We start from the raw sequence: 13,530 nt of genomic DNA, 5'->3' as shown, positions 1-13,530 counted from the left end.
ACCCTGTTTTGCAAAAGTTTGCTACAATAGCTCAATGACAGACATGCAGATGCATAACTGTACGGTAAGATACGTGGTTTCTGTTTCTCTGTTATCTAAAGTGAAGTATTCTTAATTTAGACCTGAAAATTCAACCTTAAATATCATGCAACCACTTGTAAAAGCATTATGGAATATATAATATCCATTCCTCTAGGATTTTAAATAACTTGTGAGCATCCAAAGTTAAAAAAAAAAAAAAACGAAAAAACATAAATTCAGCTTTACACAATCCTGTTTCAATTACAAGTGTAAAAATGGTATTAGCTGCTTTGAAGGCTTACTTTATAAGGAGATTATTTTTCCTTTTCCATAATTATTAAGACATTTTGCTATACTGAAAGCAGGTAATATTTCCAGGGACTATTTTCACTCTTTTTCAGCAAATAATTCAGAAGCAGATAACACAGGTAAAGTATTAGTTTCCATATGGTTTTCATTAATCCAGCTATATTAATTTAATAAAATCCATAAGAAATGTGTTTATAATAGTATAAAAGAATGAGAAGAGACTTTTCTCCCATTCATTATGGGGAGTATAAAACCACAGAAGGTACCTCTTTCATCCCACTGCCCTGAAACAGTCCCCTCACCAGGTGTTTTGATTTCTGCCATTCAGGTCCCTCTTAGATTGTACTGCCAATAGAAAGATTTTTATATTATTTTAAACGTACTCCATTAGCTTGTATCATTGGTGTTACTGGGCAGTTCAGATGTAAGCCTGGCTGATTCAGCTTTTCTGTATTCAACCCCCTCCTCTCCCACTTTTTGCTTTGTTTTGACCAACGCTAATGACTTCTGCGCTCAGAGTGCAGACCACTTGGAGTGATCTCCCTGACCTGTAGTTTGTTGGTCGTTGATAGACGTTGCATTTGTTGTTGCTGCGGTACTAAATGTTCCTTCCTCAGTGTCATCTTCTACTTACCTCCCAATGAAGCACGGGTGCTGCTAGGTAGGTTTTAATGGGTAATGCCAGCTGGGGAGAAAGGGAGGCAGAACAAAGCACAAAAAATAGTTTCCCTCCTCATGGCTGGGGAAACATCCCTCAAAAGCCAGAGATATCACTGCACAAGGAAACAAACATGGACACCTACAGAGGGACTTTGGTGTGATACTCAAGTAACCACCACAAGAAAGATACCGTTTGGGGGTATGTTAGACAAGCAGTTTCATGGGAGAGGAGGCAGTTTATGACAGATTTGCTGCAGGAAGCACACAGTCCATCTGGGATGCGTTTGCCAGCAAGTAGGAAGCATCAAAGAGGATTTGTTTCTTGCACAAGTTTAGGTAATGTGAGCATTGAGACAATTATTTCTCTTGAAAAGAGCACTACAAAGAAGTGCCTGAAAGCTTTTTTTTTTCCCTCTTCCCCACTCCCCTTCCTGCTCTTGGCAGTAGATGAACCAGAGTGTGTCGGGCATAGTAAGGTGCAGCCTTTTTCTCCACAATAGCAATCACTCGTCCATAGTACCGGTGGCCAGTAATATTAAAGAAAAAATCTCATTAGGAATCCCTCTCAGTGCCTCACTGGCCCAGTTTCTTCCTGTAGGCATATTGGCCTGTATTTGAATCCTCCTGTCTTCATCTCCAGCAGCCAATGAGGCTACAAACACTGGCTACTGGGAAAGAAGATGCTGCTCTTTTGTACAGAGTAATATAAGGGAGGACTTAAAGGGCTACTCCAGTAAAGGAGCCAGGAGATAGACCTAGGATGAAATGGGCTGAAGGCAAGGGCTCTGCACCACAAAGATCCTGAAAGAGAAATACAAAGATTGCCCAAAGTCAGATCCAACACCTCGTCTCAGCCTCTAGCTCCATCCAATCCCATTCTCCTCTTCTATTGCCTGGACCCACTTTGCTCTTCCACTGACCTCACATGGGAGCACCAGTGCTGCCAAGACCAAACCAAATAAATGGTAAAGTCTTGGTTTAATTCTGTTACAGAATTAATTTCTTATTTGTTTACTCTTATGAACTCATAAATTTTGCTTTTGCGGTCTAGTTTCAATGACAGTGACAGAGAATACCTGCCACCCAGAAAGCTCCATACTTTGGTAAGTAGAGTTTTTTACGGGGTGTGAAGGCTGCAAACACAGACTGCCCATAGACCCACCTCTTTAACTTTCTGAACAAAATCCTAACCACCGCTTAAAAACTGTCATTTCTGAGTGGTCTTCAGGAGGTATTCGGACGATTTTACTAGAGTTTATTTCAAGCAAGTCAGGCTTCTTATGCAATTTACTATGTGCGACTTCAGTGGGAAAACACATTTAATTTATGACTACGGCTGAAAATAACACCCTGGAGAGAACTAATCTGAGATTCCTGCACCTTCTTACTCTCATGCTACACATGCATTCTTGGCATAGGGTGGTTGGTCCCTGAGGAAAGGAAATTGAAACATGTTTTCCTGCAGTCATTTTAAAAATGGACATGCAGCCCTTAAGGAAGCCAGTGGCAGCTGGCATAGTAAGACAGGTTGAATGATAGTCAAGAAATTGCCTGAGTAATGTTTCTACAGACATGAAATGTGAGGGATCAACGTGAATGCATTCTATCTATCATTCTTCAGTCTAGCCTTTTTCAAGCCAAATTTGGATGTCCTAGTAAAACTAACAGACTATGTTCCTTCTCAGTGAGACTGTATCTTTGGAGCACAGAGTTTGTTTCCTAATGTAAGAGATAAACTCATGGTTTTCTTGGTAATTCTAAGGAAATAATCAGAAGATAATTTCTATTGCACTCGATAGACCTTATGGACTCCTCAGCACTCTTTTTTTTTTATTATTTGTCAGAGAAGAGGAAGGCTTTAGTTATGGATTTTGGGTTACAATGTCTCCGGTTTATAAATGACTTGAAATGCTCAGAGTCATGGAACTCTAATAGCAATAGCACACATAAGTCTTTGGGCATAGCTATGGCTTAAGCACTGAGTGTGTTTTTCAGTGTTATCTATATTACAATTCATCACATGACCCCTAAGTTGTGGTTTTTCATTATTAGTATTAATTATCATTAGCAGCAGAGTTCTACAATTGGTTATTCAGTTGAATTAAATACAGAAGTCTTGGTCCATGGATGAATAGATTTTCTGCTCCTGATTTAGCTTTCTGGCACTAGGCATTACGTCTTGTTTTGTCCAAGATTCATTTGGCTGGCTACACAAGTTTCGCATGGCTGTATCACATCTTTTTCACAGTCTATCAAGACATCAACTATTTTTTGACTTGTGGTTCTTTTTGGTCACTCTAATTAGACATTAATTTCACCCATTTTATATAGAATCAGTGCAAAAATCTGCTATCATTACCCTAGACTTAAAGAAAGCTACTCTAAAGCCTTCTGAGAGTAAATATCATCAGAGTTCATGTTTTATTTTCAGGCTTTTAATGTAAAATTCTCCTTTCATGTCTCTTTCAAGTCTGCTCGAATGAGCTGTGTATTACCAGTTGCTTTCCCATCTGTCTCAATTTAGTCTCTTTGACAAATTCCAATCTGGCCCGAGGAAAAATCACAGTACTGAAACCACTCCACGCTAGATTATTAGGTATATTTTATTAACACTGTCTCTTTACTTAAACAAAAAAAATTCGACACTCTTTAACTCCCTTGCCAGCCATGTCTTGCAGAGCCCTACGACTTAGACTCACACATTCTGGATGGCTTCACACCCCTCTCTTTCCATGTGCTCCCATCTTCTGACTTTTCACTAGGTACAAAAGTGCGGGTTTTCCTCTTTAACCTTGATCCTTTCATAATCTCGCTGGACATAACCTACACGGTCTGTACAGCATATAAACTCCACACGACTCCTTTCACTTTCAAGCTGCCTGACCCACACCCACCCTGAAAGTGCACTGAGAATTTCATGGATATTATAGACCCACTAATTTTTTCTCTTAGCCTGTCCCAACAGACTTTACTCTAAATGCATGCGTTAATTATCCTAACTTAAAAACCTCACAAAACCAAATCCAGAGAGGAAAAAACTCTCACAAATGTAGCTTGCATTCTGCCATTACTCTTTTGTCAGGATATTGAAGATTTTATGCCTATGATTTAATCTCTTCTATTTTTCGAATTCCTATATGGAATGTGTTAGAAAAATGATGAGCCCAGTCATACTTTAGGTTTCACAGGTCATTTGCTGGATTGGGTTTTTCTTTCTTTGTTCTTTTTTTTTTTTTTCCCCAAACTTTTGTATTCCCTCCCCTCTCCCTCATCCCTCCCCAATCCTTTCTGCAGGAAATTTAATTACAGGACTGCCTATTCCCAAGTAAATAGAGGGCTGCACTATGCAAACAATAAAGATCTCTGTTTAAAAGTAGTTGTTGGCTGCACTTGACAACCCTTAAGGGAATAGGAGAGAAAATATAGGCTGCTGCCCAGAATTTCTTGTTTTACTAGAAATTAGTTTGAGGATAAGACTTTTGAACAGCCTTATGAATCCTGTCTACCATCTGCAAGTCCATTCCAAGTTAGGGGGGGAAAAAATTCGCCTGTTTCTACATATCAGTTAATTCACCAGAAGTACAATCCTAACAGGTCCCGAACATGCAGAAACCCTGCCGAGCTGGTTGCTCAGCGAATCATAGCACCAACTGCCTCAATACCCCTGCAGCACCTGCTGCCAGTATCACTGTTAGGCAAGAATTTTTATTGTACTTCTCTTAAACAGGCTTGTCATCCTGTCTGGGAACTGTTCTCTTCCACAAGCACCCCAAATGTTACTCATTTAAAATAAAACAAATAAACAAACAAACAAACAAATGAACAAAACCCACCAAGAAACCATATGCATATAATAAACATAACAGTTTCTATCTGCATGCAGGGAATGAATGCATTAAGGATACGTTAGCTCTAACATGTCACATATATATTTTTAAAAGGTGAAATGACCCTTTTTTGGCTGAGTTGGCCTTCACTCCTCGCACACAGCCAGTGGACTGCTTCATGCCATTACTGGGCAACAGAATGCCAGCTGAACCCACCCCTGTGGCAGGGCGTCTCAGCATCACTTGGTATTATGGCTGGAGAGACATGATCACCATCTCAGTAATAACCCGAAAGTCGCAGAATTTAAATAATTCTCAAAATTGCTATATATGAATTATTTAGAAAGTTAAGGACAAATTATTATTTTTTTTTATTTCAACTACTAACCAATAAATGTAAAAAAATACCAACAACAAAACAAAAATAAACCCCTTCATCCCCCACATTAAAGCAATAGTTTTTGTAACATTCAAAACAGTGGAAACTATTTACCGTATATTACTATTAGTGGAGAAAAGCAAATTTAATTTAAAATCATTTTTTTCAAACTCCCTCAGTGGATGCCAGATAACTCCAGCTTAAACAAATAAAACCCCCTCATTTTAAATGGAGAATAATACAGACAGAGCTCAATTATTGAGATATTAAGGGCAACATTCAATTTGAGATACATTTAAGCATCTTTGCCTCCTGGAGATTTTTACATGACAAGGCTTTAGATAAACATGGTTTTGCAAACAGCAACTATCATATCTGATCACATAACCTCTGGACTGAAGCAGTATGTCAGCAAAAATTTCTGATTATTTAAAATAGCAAATAACTGTAATTTACTAGGCAGGTCTTCCTCAGAACAATCACAATTTTTTTCAAGAATTAATACTTATATACAAAAAGCATTTAGATGGTCTGTTACAAATCTCCAAATATTAAAAAAAAAAACCAACAAAAGTCACCTCTCTGTAATAAAGCCCAGTTTAAATACATTCTGGGGCATTCTAGTAGTGGAGGAGCTGCCTTTCTACGACACTCAGCTTGCGGGGGAAACTGTAGCAGCCAAGGACATACAGGGTAGGAATCACCTCACCTAACTTTAACTAGATATTTAATTAGATATTAGACGCCTAATTTAAGCTCATCATCTGGGTTCCCTCTACAGGTAATGGAGATAAGCATTCCCAGAGGGAGATTCATCCTGCTTGTCTTAGGCATCTCTCTTTTAGATGCTTGTAGATGGATAAAATCAAGAAAGATCAACCTCACTGACAGCCTGATAATCTGTCTTCGTTAGCAATGCACAATTTCCAGATTCAATGAAATTAAGCTAGAATTGAGATGTTTTCTTTGTTTCACCATTCAGCCTTTAATTCTCCCTCTGACCCAACTTTTTCTTCGGTTCCTCCCATGACCATCAATTTTCTCTGGCACTCGACTTTTCTTACACTGGACTGTGTTTTCCTGGAACCCGGGGAACTGCAACCGATGTCAATATGTTGCTGCTCTACCAGTTACAAATCCGTTTACATGCATGTGCTCTAAATCGCAGTAATGTTCTGAACAGATAGATACGACAGGAGTATTGATAGCGATTGTGCTTTCCGGGTCTACTCTACCACTTTCAAATATGTAAAAATCTGTGGCAACATTAAGGCAGTCAAGGTATATAAATGAATGCTAAAATATATTTACTATTCAAAGAAGATGGCTTAAATCAAACCAGGAAAAATAAGGAAGAAATACCATTAGGGCCCTCACCTTTACATGTGTGAGCCCAGGTCACCACACATGCTTCGAGGCCTCTGTGCTTCAGAATATTGAACAAATCCTAAAGGCGAAGCCTGGCCTCAGCTCTCTTGCATTTCTGGTTTGTAGGTTCTCAGCAATACCAGCATTGCTGCATCGCACCTTTAATCACCAAGCCCTTAGAAACAATAGCCGAGATTTATAAGGAAGCAGGTGTCTGAACTTAGACTCCTAAATTCATAGCTGGGTGCCTAGAGCAGCAGCAAAACTGACAAGCACCCTGTGCAGTAGCCCACAGATGCTACCCCAGTAGTGAGGCACTTAGCATTTATTATAACACAAAATGGATGTTTATTAATTAAGAGTGTTCCAACGGCTACTTGAAGTGCCTTGGCCGAGTGCTTGCGTGCACTAATTTCAATATTGGGCATGCAGTCTACTCTGTGTCTTACTTCTACGGCATTTCTAGAAAATTAATTTTAATAGTTAAAAAACCATCTTGAGCTGCATACATGAAAATAACTCCATTTCTACTGAATGACAATCTAATACGAAATAAGAATATTCACCTTTTTTTCTTACTTTGCCCAAATCCAGGCAATAAATTAGGCTTCTCAGCATGACTGTAAAGTGCTGTGAATTGTATAAACAATCATATATGGACACTGAAAAATAACCCTTATGCACATTGCATTATAGTTCCAAAAATATATTTACAGTCTATTACAAAGATTACAAATGGAAGTGTCTATGTAACGGGATTATGCTAGTTAAAAGCTTTTTACAGATTTTCTTCAACAAAGGCAGGGGGGGGACAAAAAATTAGTATAACCAAACTGATTTTTCTAATGAAACAAATAAATAAAATGACAAATATAACACTGTACAGTGATCTAAAAAGGGGGAGAAAAAAGGAGGGGGAAAATGATGCATTTAAGTTTTTGATAACTATCTTTGGTCCTAAATGTGGGAAAACACATTATGTAGCACTGAATATACATGTTTGTTTGTGATGCTCTGCAAGTAAAATAGAAAAATATAGTGCATTTTCAATGTATTCAGAGCTCACTACACATAAATGTGTGTACAAAACAAGACAGTATAAATAAAATTTACAAGTTTTACAAAGGAACATTTACAGGGTTTCTCTTTTGTTTTTATTTTTTTTGTGTGGATGCCCACATTATCAAACAAGACCAATTTATGACTGATCCCTGGGATCTTTCTCTATCAAAATCAATAGAAGCAGCCCAATTCTCTTTGGAAGTACAGCATTTCATTGCTGGGGTAGTTCACAATTTTCAGATTTTTTTTAAAGCATTTCTCTCTGGTTCATATACATTCCTGCAATATCTGTAAAGACACCTTTCATTATTGCTTATGGTAGTTAAATATTTTAATCAAACAAAATTCATATATAAGAAAATGGTGTAAAAAGATATTCCATTGAGTAACTACTCTTGCATCTGTGTTCCTGATGAATGACTGTTGTGTCTGTGTGAGCACACACACGCGTGTTTGTTCAGAGCAGCAAAAGCTTGTAAAAAACTTGAAAATTCTGAACTGCCCCTTGCCTCATGCTCTACAGTTCTCATATAAAAATCTATGTCTTTATTCTGACAGCTGGACTGCATACGGCTTAAACTCATATAAAAGATGTGCCAGCTATTTCTCTCAGATTTGCTAATGCAGAGTATTGAAAAAAATGTGATGTGCTCAGATTAAATGGTTTAGGTAACACTGGAGAACTGCACCCATGTTCTGAGACACTCCTACAATCACTCGTCCATTCAATGCAGTGTCTCAACAGGTTTACAGTTGTAGATCTATGTCTTAGAATATATCTCACTTTAACTGTAGTCCATTAAAATCATCTTGCAAATAATTTGCTAAAAGTGCCTAGAACTACTTAGGGGTCATTATTGCTTTTCTTTTTTCTTTTCTTTTTTTTTTTTTTCTCTTTTATTTTCTTTTAAAAGATAGTATATGTGTAACCTTAAAAAATTCTTTAAAAAATATCAGAGCTCTTGGCAACTTGCATTTTCCTGACTCCCTGCCAATTAGCTAGCCATGTCAATACGGTGTTGATTTAACAAAAGTAAATGGCACAAAAGGATACCAAACTTCGGACAGATATACATTGCTTGGTCATGCTTCTTATATCTCTAGGAACTCAAATAATCCTTCAGAGGTACCCAGTGTAGTAATGTGTCATAGAATTAGCACTAAAAAGGTCCAAAGATATAAACATCATACTAAAAGAAAGTCTTTATGAAGAATAAACACAAATGATTAAAAAAAGATTCAGAAATCACAGATTTAAGGAAAATATTTTGTTGAATTCAACAATAATATCATGATTTTATCTGACAAATATATTCTTTTTTAAATTTTTATGTACAATTAAAAAGTCTATTAGATAAAAAGGAGGTTAGAGAGCTCAAGGTGTTTGTATGTTTATTCAGGTAGTACTTTGTTTATTGTCACTGCTGTTTTCCTTGCCACCACTGGTGGATCCTAATTCCCTTTTCATAAATTCTGGTGGCACTTAGGAGTTCAAGTCTGTAGGTGCTTCTTGTAGCTCTTCTATTCACTGCAGGAAGGACCCAGGAAATCAAGTGTCTTCTAGCAGCACTTCATATATACTGAAGGCCAGTGCTGTTCTCTCAGTCTGTCACCTCCCTCATAAGGGAGAAATGTCTATCACACTTGGATGCCAGTGCCGTGTAAATGTAGCATTTGTGCTCTCATAGTCTGAATGCTGCTCATGATTTTCTTTTGATGACCAACCAACGTGATCCCTAAACTCATCACATCCCTGGGGAAGATAAATGCGTACATTGTTAATTTTTCAACTTAGACTGCTATTGTATGGTATTCAACTGTGAGTCAAAGCTACATAGTGGTCTGGGCTACAGGTTTCTAATATTGAAACCTGGAACTATTCTAACATTGACACACTGGAACCTCAGCTCAGTACTGTGAAGTTCATATAGGTGCTCTTCAACTCAGCGAGGAGTGCAATTACATGGCAAATGTCATGTAATTACACGGCAAGTGTCATGTAATTACACTGCATGTGTCTCCACATCTGAGAATGAGGCTAGTATGTTTCGCACTACGATAATCTTTTATCGTGGCTTTTAAGAACACCCGAAGAAAGAGACACCTCACTTGTAAAATACTTTGGGTGGCTTTAAGGACAAAGTTATGTATAAATACAAGATTTTGGGGATCACATTCTGCTTCCTAAAAAGATGCCTAGAGAAACCCTTTGCATATTGACCCATCATCCAAACGAAAGAGGAGCAGCTGTTTCAATTCTGCTACTAGTGCTACTGATCTAGTAGGAGTTTGTGGGCTCTGATGACAGATCCCAAGCTACAGGCTGAGACCCCTAGTGATACCAGGCAGATAAGATTAGGGTTGCAAACTCAAGAATATTGTTTAGAAACTTGTTTAGGAAAACACTGCTCTCTGTAAGAGGTATTACCTGTGTTTGGCAACCACCAGGACAAAAACATTGTTTGCAGGGTGCCAAGAAGACCTGTTTAATATGGCGGTACCAGTACAGGCCACGCTCGCCTTCAGAAAATTGCTTTGCTTCTATAGACTTTTATCTTGATGCAAAATCATTTCTTGCAAGATAAAGACAGCCCCCAGCCAATTAGAAGAAAATTCCACATCTTCCTAGTACATGTCTGGAAAAAGGTACCAATTAGATAGTGGAGGTAAAGTTGTTCTTTTCCTCTACATACATACTTTGAAATGAGCCACATTCTCCCTCAAATTCTAGCCCCTTGGTGTTATTTCAATTGGTCTCAAAAGCAGGGTAAAAAAGTGATGCCACACATAGGTAGCAGGGCATTTGCCCTTTCATGGGATGCTCTGGTACAACATCATCAGTTTCTAAACCATCTGGCTTAACCCCAAGTACCATGTTTGTACTCAGAGTAGAGGTTTGGAATTTAACGTTGTGTATTATTTTACCTAGAAATTCCCTAAATGCAAGTTAAACATGTCCAGTACTAACTTACTCAATAGTCATCCTGGCAACTGATTCAAGAGAGTTGTAGCCTGCTGCTGTGAAATTATCCTTATATCTTTCCATCTTAATAGCTTGTAACCATTCGCCTACGGAGCAGAAAGTGGTAAAATCGGGAGTGTTCTGGTCCAGAAGAGGGCTAATTGGTCTACGGAGAAGGAAAAAGGAAAGTAAGTTGTTTCCAAAGAGAGCAAAACATCAGGGAGTATTTAGCAAGGTGAGAGTCAAATAAGTTTGGGGTATTAAAAATGTTAAGAGTATAAAGTAATAGGCCTTTATACACAGTTTGGATTATGCTGTGAATAGCTCTTAACTACTCTATAGCTCACAATATGTATTTCCTAAGTTTATTCACATAAAAGATGAAAGGTCAGAGTGAGCAAAATCAGCCTAATGGAATATTGTTACCAACGGAAAACCAGCCTTATTACCTAGCATGACAGCAGCTGCAACTGAAGTTGCTAAGTAAAATAAAGATGCTATTCTTTTAAGCATCTTAGAAAATACAGTAGTAGCTATTCCCATTATTCAATCAGATGGGACAAAACAAAGACAAGGAAGAGCAGAGACACAAAATCAGTTGTTTAAGGTCACACAGCAAATCAGTCAGGAGAAGAACCAGGAGCAGAACACGGGCCAGTTGACTCCCTAGTGCAGTGATCTAACTAGCGGATCAAAGATTACCATGATTAAATAATTCACCTGAAATTTATGAAGAAGTCATTAAAAGCTACACCATGAAACACAATGAGATGCAATCGCTGAAAGGAGTTAAAGCCAGAAAAATGAAAGATAAAAATCTAGAGTGTAGCGATGTCAAAGTACATTGGCCAAGCATGAGCATTATTAATTACTATTTCTACTGTAGCAGTTCCTAGGGCAAGGGATGCATCATATAAAACTACAGTAGATGATGATCCTTGCCCTCCAGACTTCATAATTTTAAGAAACAAGGAAAACAAAGACTGCTAGTGATGAGAGTGTGGAAAGAGTGACGAGCAGGCAGCAGTTTACTGAGAAGTGTGTTAGTTCCATGATATTTAATTTCTTTATTTTGGTTATTTTTTAAGAAAGTCCTTTTGGGCTTTGTTCAGCATGGTAAAAAAGAAGGGCAGATGAGGGAAGGGAAGAAGGGGGAACAGGAGGAAGGAGGAACTGAGAGACACATGGAGTAAGTGTGAACTGGAACCAGCCACCAAGCAGAACATCCAGAACCCAGCCACGCACACCATCACACGAATGCACACTAAAGCTTTTCTTACCTGCTACAGGTTCCCAGTGGGGTTTTCAAGCTGTTTGGGTTTCTAATCATTTTGTCCAGAATACCAACTATCTGCTCAAACTTCGGCCTTTCACCACGTTCCTTCTGCCAACAATCTAGCATCAGCTGGTGCAGTCCTGCTGGGCAATCCATGGGTGCTGGCAAACGATAGCCTTCTTCGATTGCTTTTATAACCTAGTAGCCAACATAGTTAATCATTTTTCATCAAGGAATATTTAAGAAATATACAGTGCCACCAAGTTCAAGAAATAAAAGAAGGAAAAAAAAAAATCAATAAACTTAAATTTGCCATTTGTAGTGTTGCAAAAATATGAGTCTGTTGTTTTGACACTAGCCTTCACGTTTTCAAATTATTTCCCTGACTTTATCTTTGGGATTATTAAGCATATTGTTCTATATGTGCAGAACATAGCTATATTACCTAGTCAAGTGAGCAGCAGGGAGCAACAATTAAATTCACCAGAGGAGCAACAGATAGATTGATAAATGGAGTTATTTCAGAAAGCATTATTACTTGCCCCAAGGCTTTTATGAAAGAGTGTGTGGTAGAAGCAACTGACTTGTAAATGGATAGGGATCTGTGCATGCACATGTAAAATAAAAAAAGCCTGAACAGATTATAAAAGGATCCAAGAAAAATGTTTAGCAGCCAGAAATTGTTAGGGAAAAAAGTTGTGTTCTATGCCTAGCCATGTTACAGTAATGATAAAGTAGCAGAAATGTGCCACATGAGAGAGGAAGACCTGGCTGAATGGTATTTTAATATATCACCTAAACAGAAAGTTAGATGTAATAAGAGATGCTGCTAGATGATGATATGATCAAAGGAGAGCATAAATGTCTGAACCAAGAATTACACCCACCCGTTGACTTCCTTAGCAAGTCCATTTGGATTTAAGTAAAAAATAAAAATGGGTAAAGTAAAATCACAGGAAACTGCTGTAAACCTTGAGGGCAGGATAAAAAAGCACATCAGGAAGCAAGGCAGATAAGAAAGGCTTGCGAAAAAGGGCTAAAACACTGTTCATGAGGGATTTCAAGTATACTGACATTGACTGACATAGCAGTATTAGAATTGCTAAGGAAGGGTGCTTGTTCCTGAAGGGCGGGCAGTGCATAGGACTGTCTTCTCCCTCAGTTTGTACAGAAAGCAAGATCAGAAGCTGTTCTGGATGTAGCCCTAGGAAGTAGATCTGGTATGATAAATGAAGTTGGTGAATATCCAGGGTTTACTGAAAATAATAACCTCAGATAAAAAAATATTCCACAGGTTGTGTGAGAAAATGCAAAAGCAGTGGATTGCAAAGGAGATAGAACTGCAAAGAATACAAAATGACCTTCAAAAAGCTGGCTGAAATCCATGCTTGTATCAAAACCTTTTGCAGAAAAGAATCTTTGTGAAAAGAGGCGACATAGCCCAGTGGTAGGGCACTTGCTGCAGGTTTGTGTCACAGAATGTCCTTCCGACCTCAAGGAAGTTGCCTCATCTCCCTGGCTCTCAGCTTTCTATCTGAACATTTAGAATGACAGTACTGTTCTACAACTCAAAAATGACTGACAAATATTCAGTTCCTGCTGTAACATCCACACCTTGAAGAATGAGTGCAGTGACCTTTTAGAGACAGTGAAATTATCTGTCAGA

General features: G+C 38.2%; 1 protein-coding gene across 9 annotated transcripts in view; it reads right to left on the bottom strand.

The window, feature by feature from the left end:
* EPHA7 (EPH receptor A7) overlaps nt 1-13,530 on the bottom strand; it is a 217,069-nt gene that overhangs the window by 51,966 nt on the left and 151,573 nt on the right. For 4 of the 9 annotated variants that reach the window (XM_063329956.1, XM_063329951.1, XM_063329947.1 and 1 more), the window contains exons 15-16: nt 11,869-12,062; nt 10,599-10,754 (exon numbers count right to left, since the gene is read on the bottom strand). In XM_063329956.1, the coding sequence (XP_063186026.1) occupies nt 10,599-10,754; nt 11,869-12,062 (350 nt within the window). Of the gene's footprint in view, nt 1-5,203; nt 9,380-10,598; nt 10,755-11,868; nt 12,063-13,530 lie in introns of those variants that run through there. The other 5 variants (XM_063329949.1, XM_063329950.1, XM_063329954.1 and 2 more) reach the window with 3 other exon arrangements.

Source organism: Chroicocephalus ridibundus, chromosome 3 (genome assembly GCF_963924245.1).
Source record: "Chroicocephalus ridibundus chromosome 3, bChrRid1.1, whole genome shotgun sequence".
NCBI classification, from domain to species: Eukaryota; Metazoa; Chordata; class Aves; order Charadriiformes; family Laridae; genus Chroicocephalus; species Chroicocephalus ridibundus.
The sequence above is the reverse complement of the archived record's forward strand: the minus strand, read 5'-3'. Positions and strand labels throughout refer to the sequence as shown.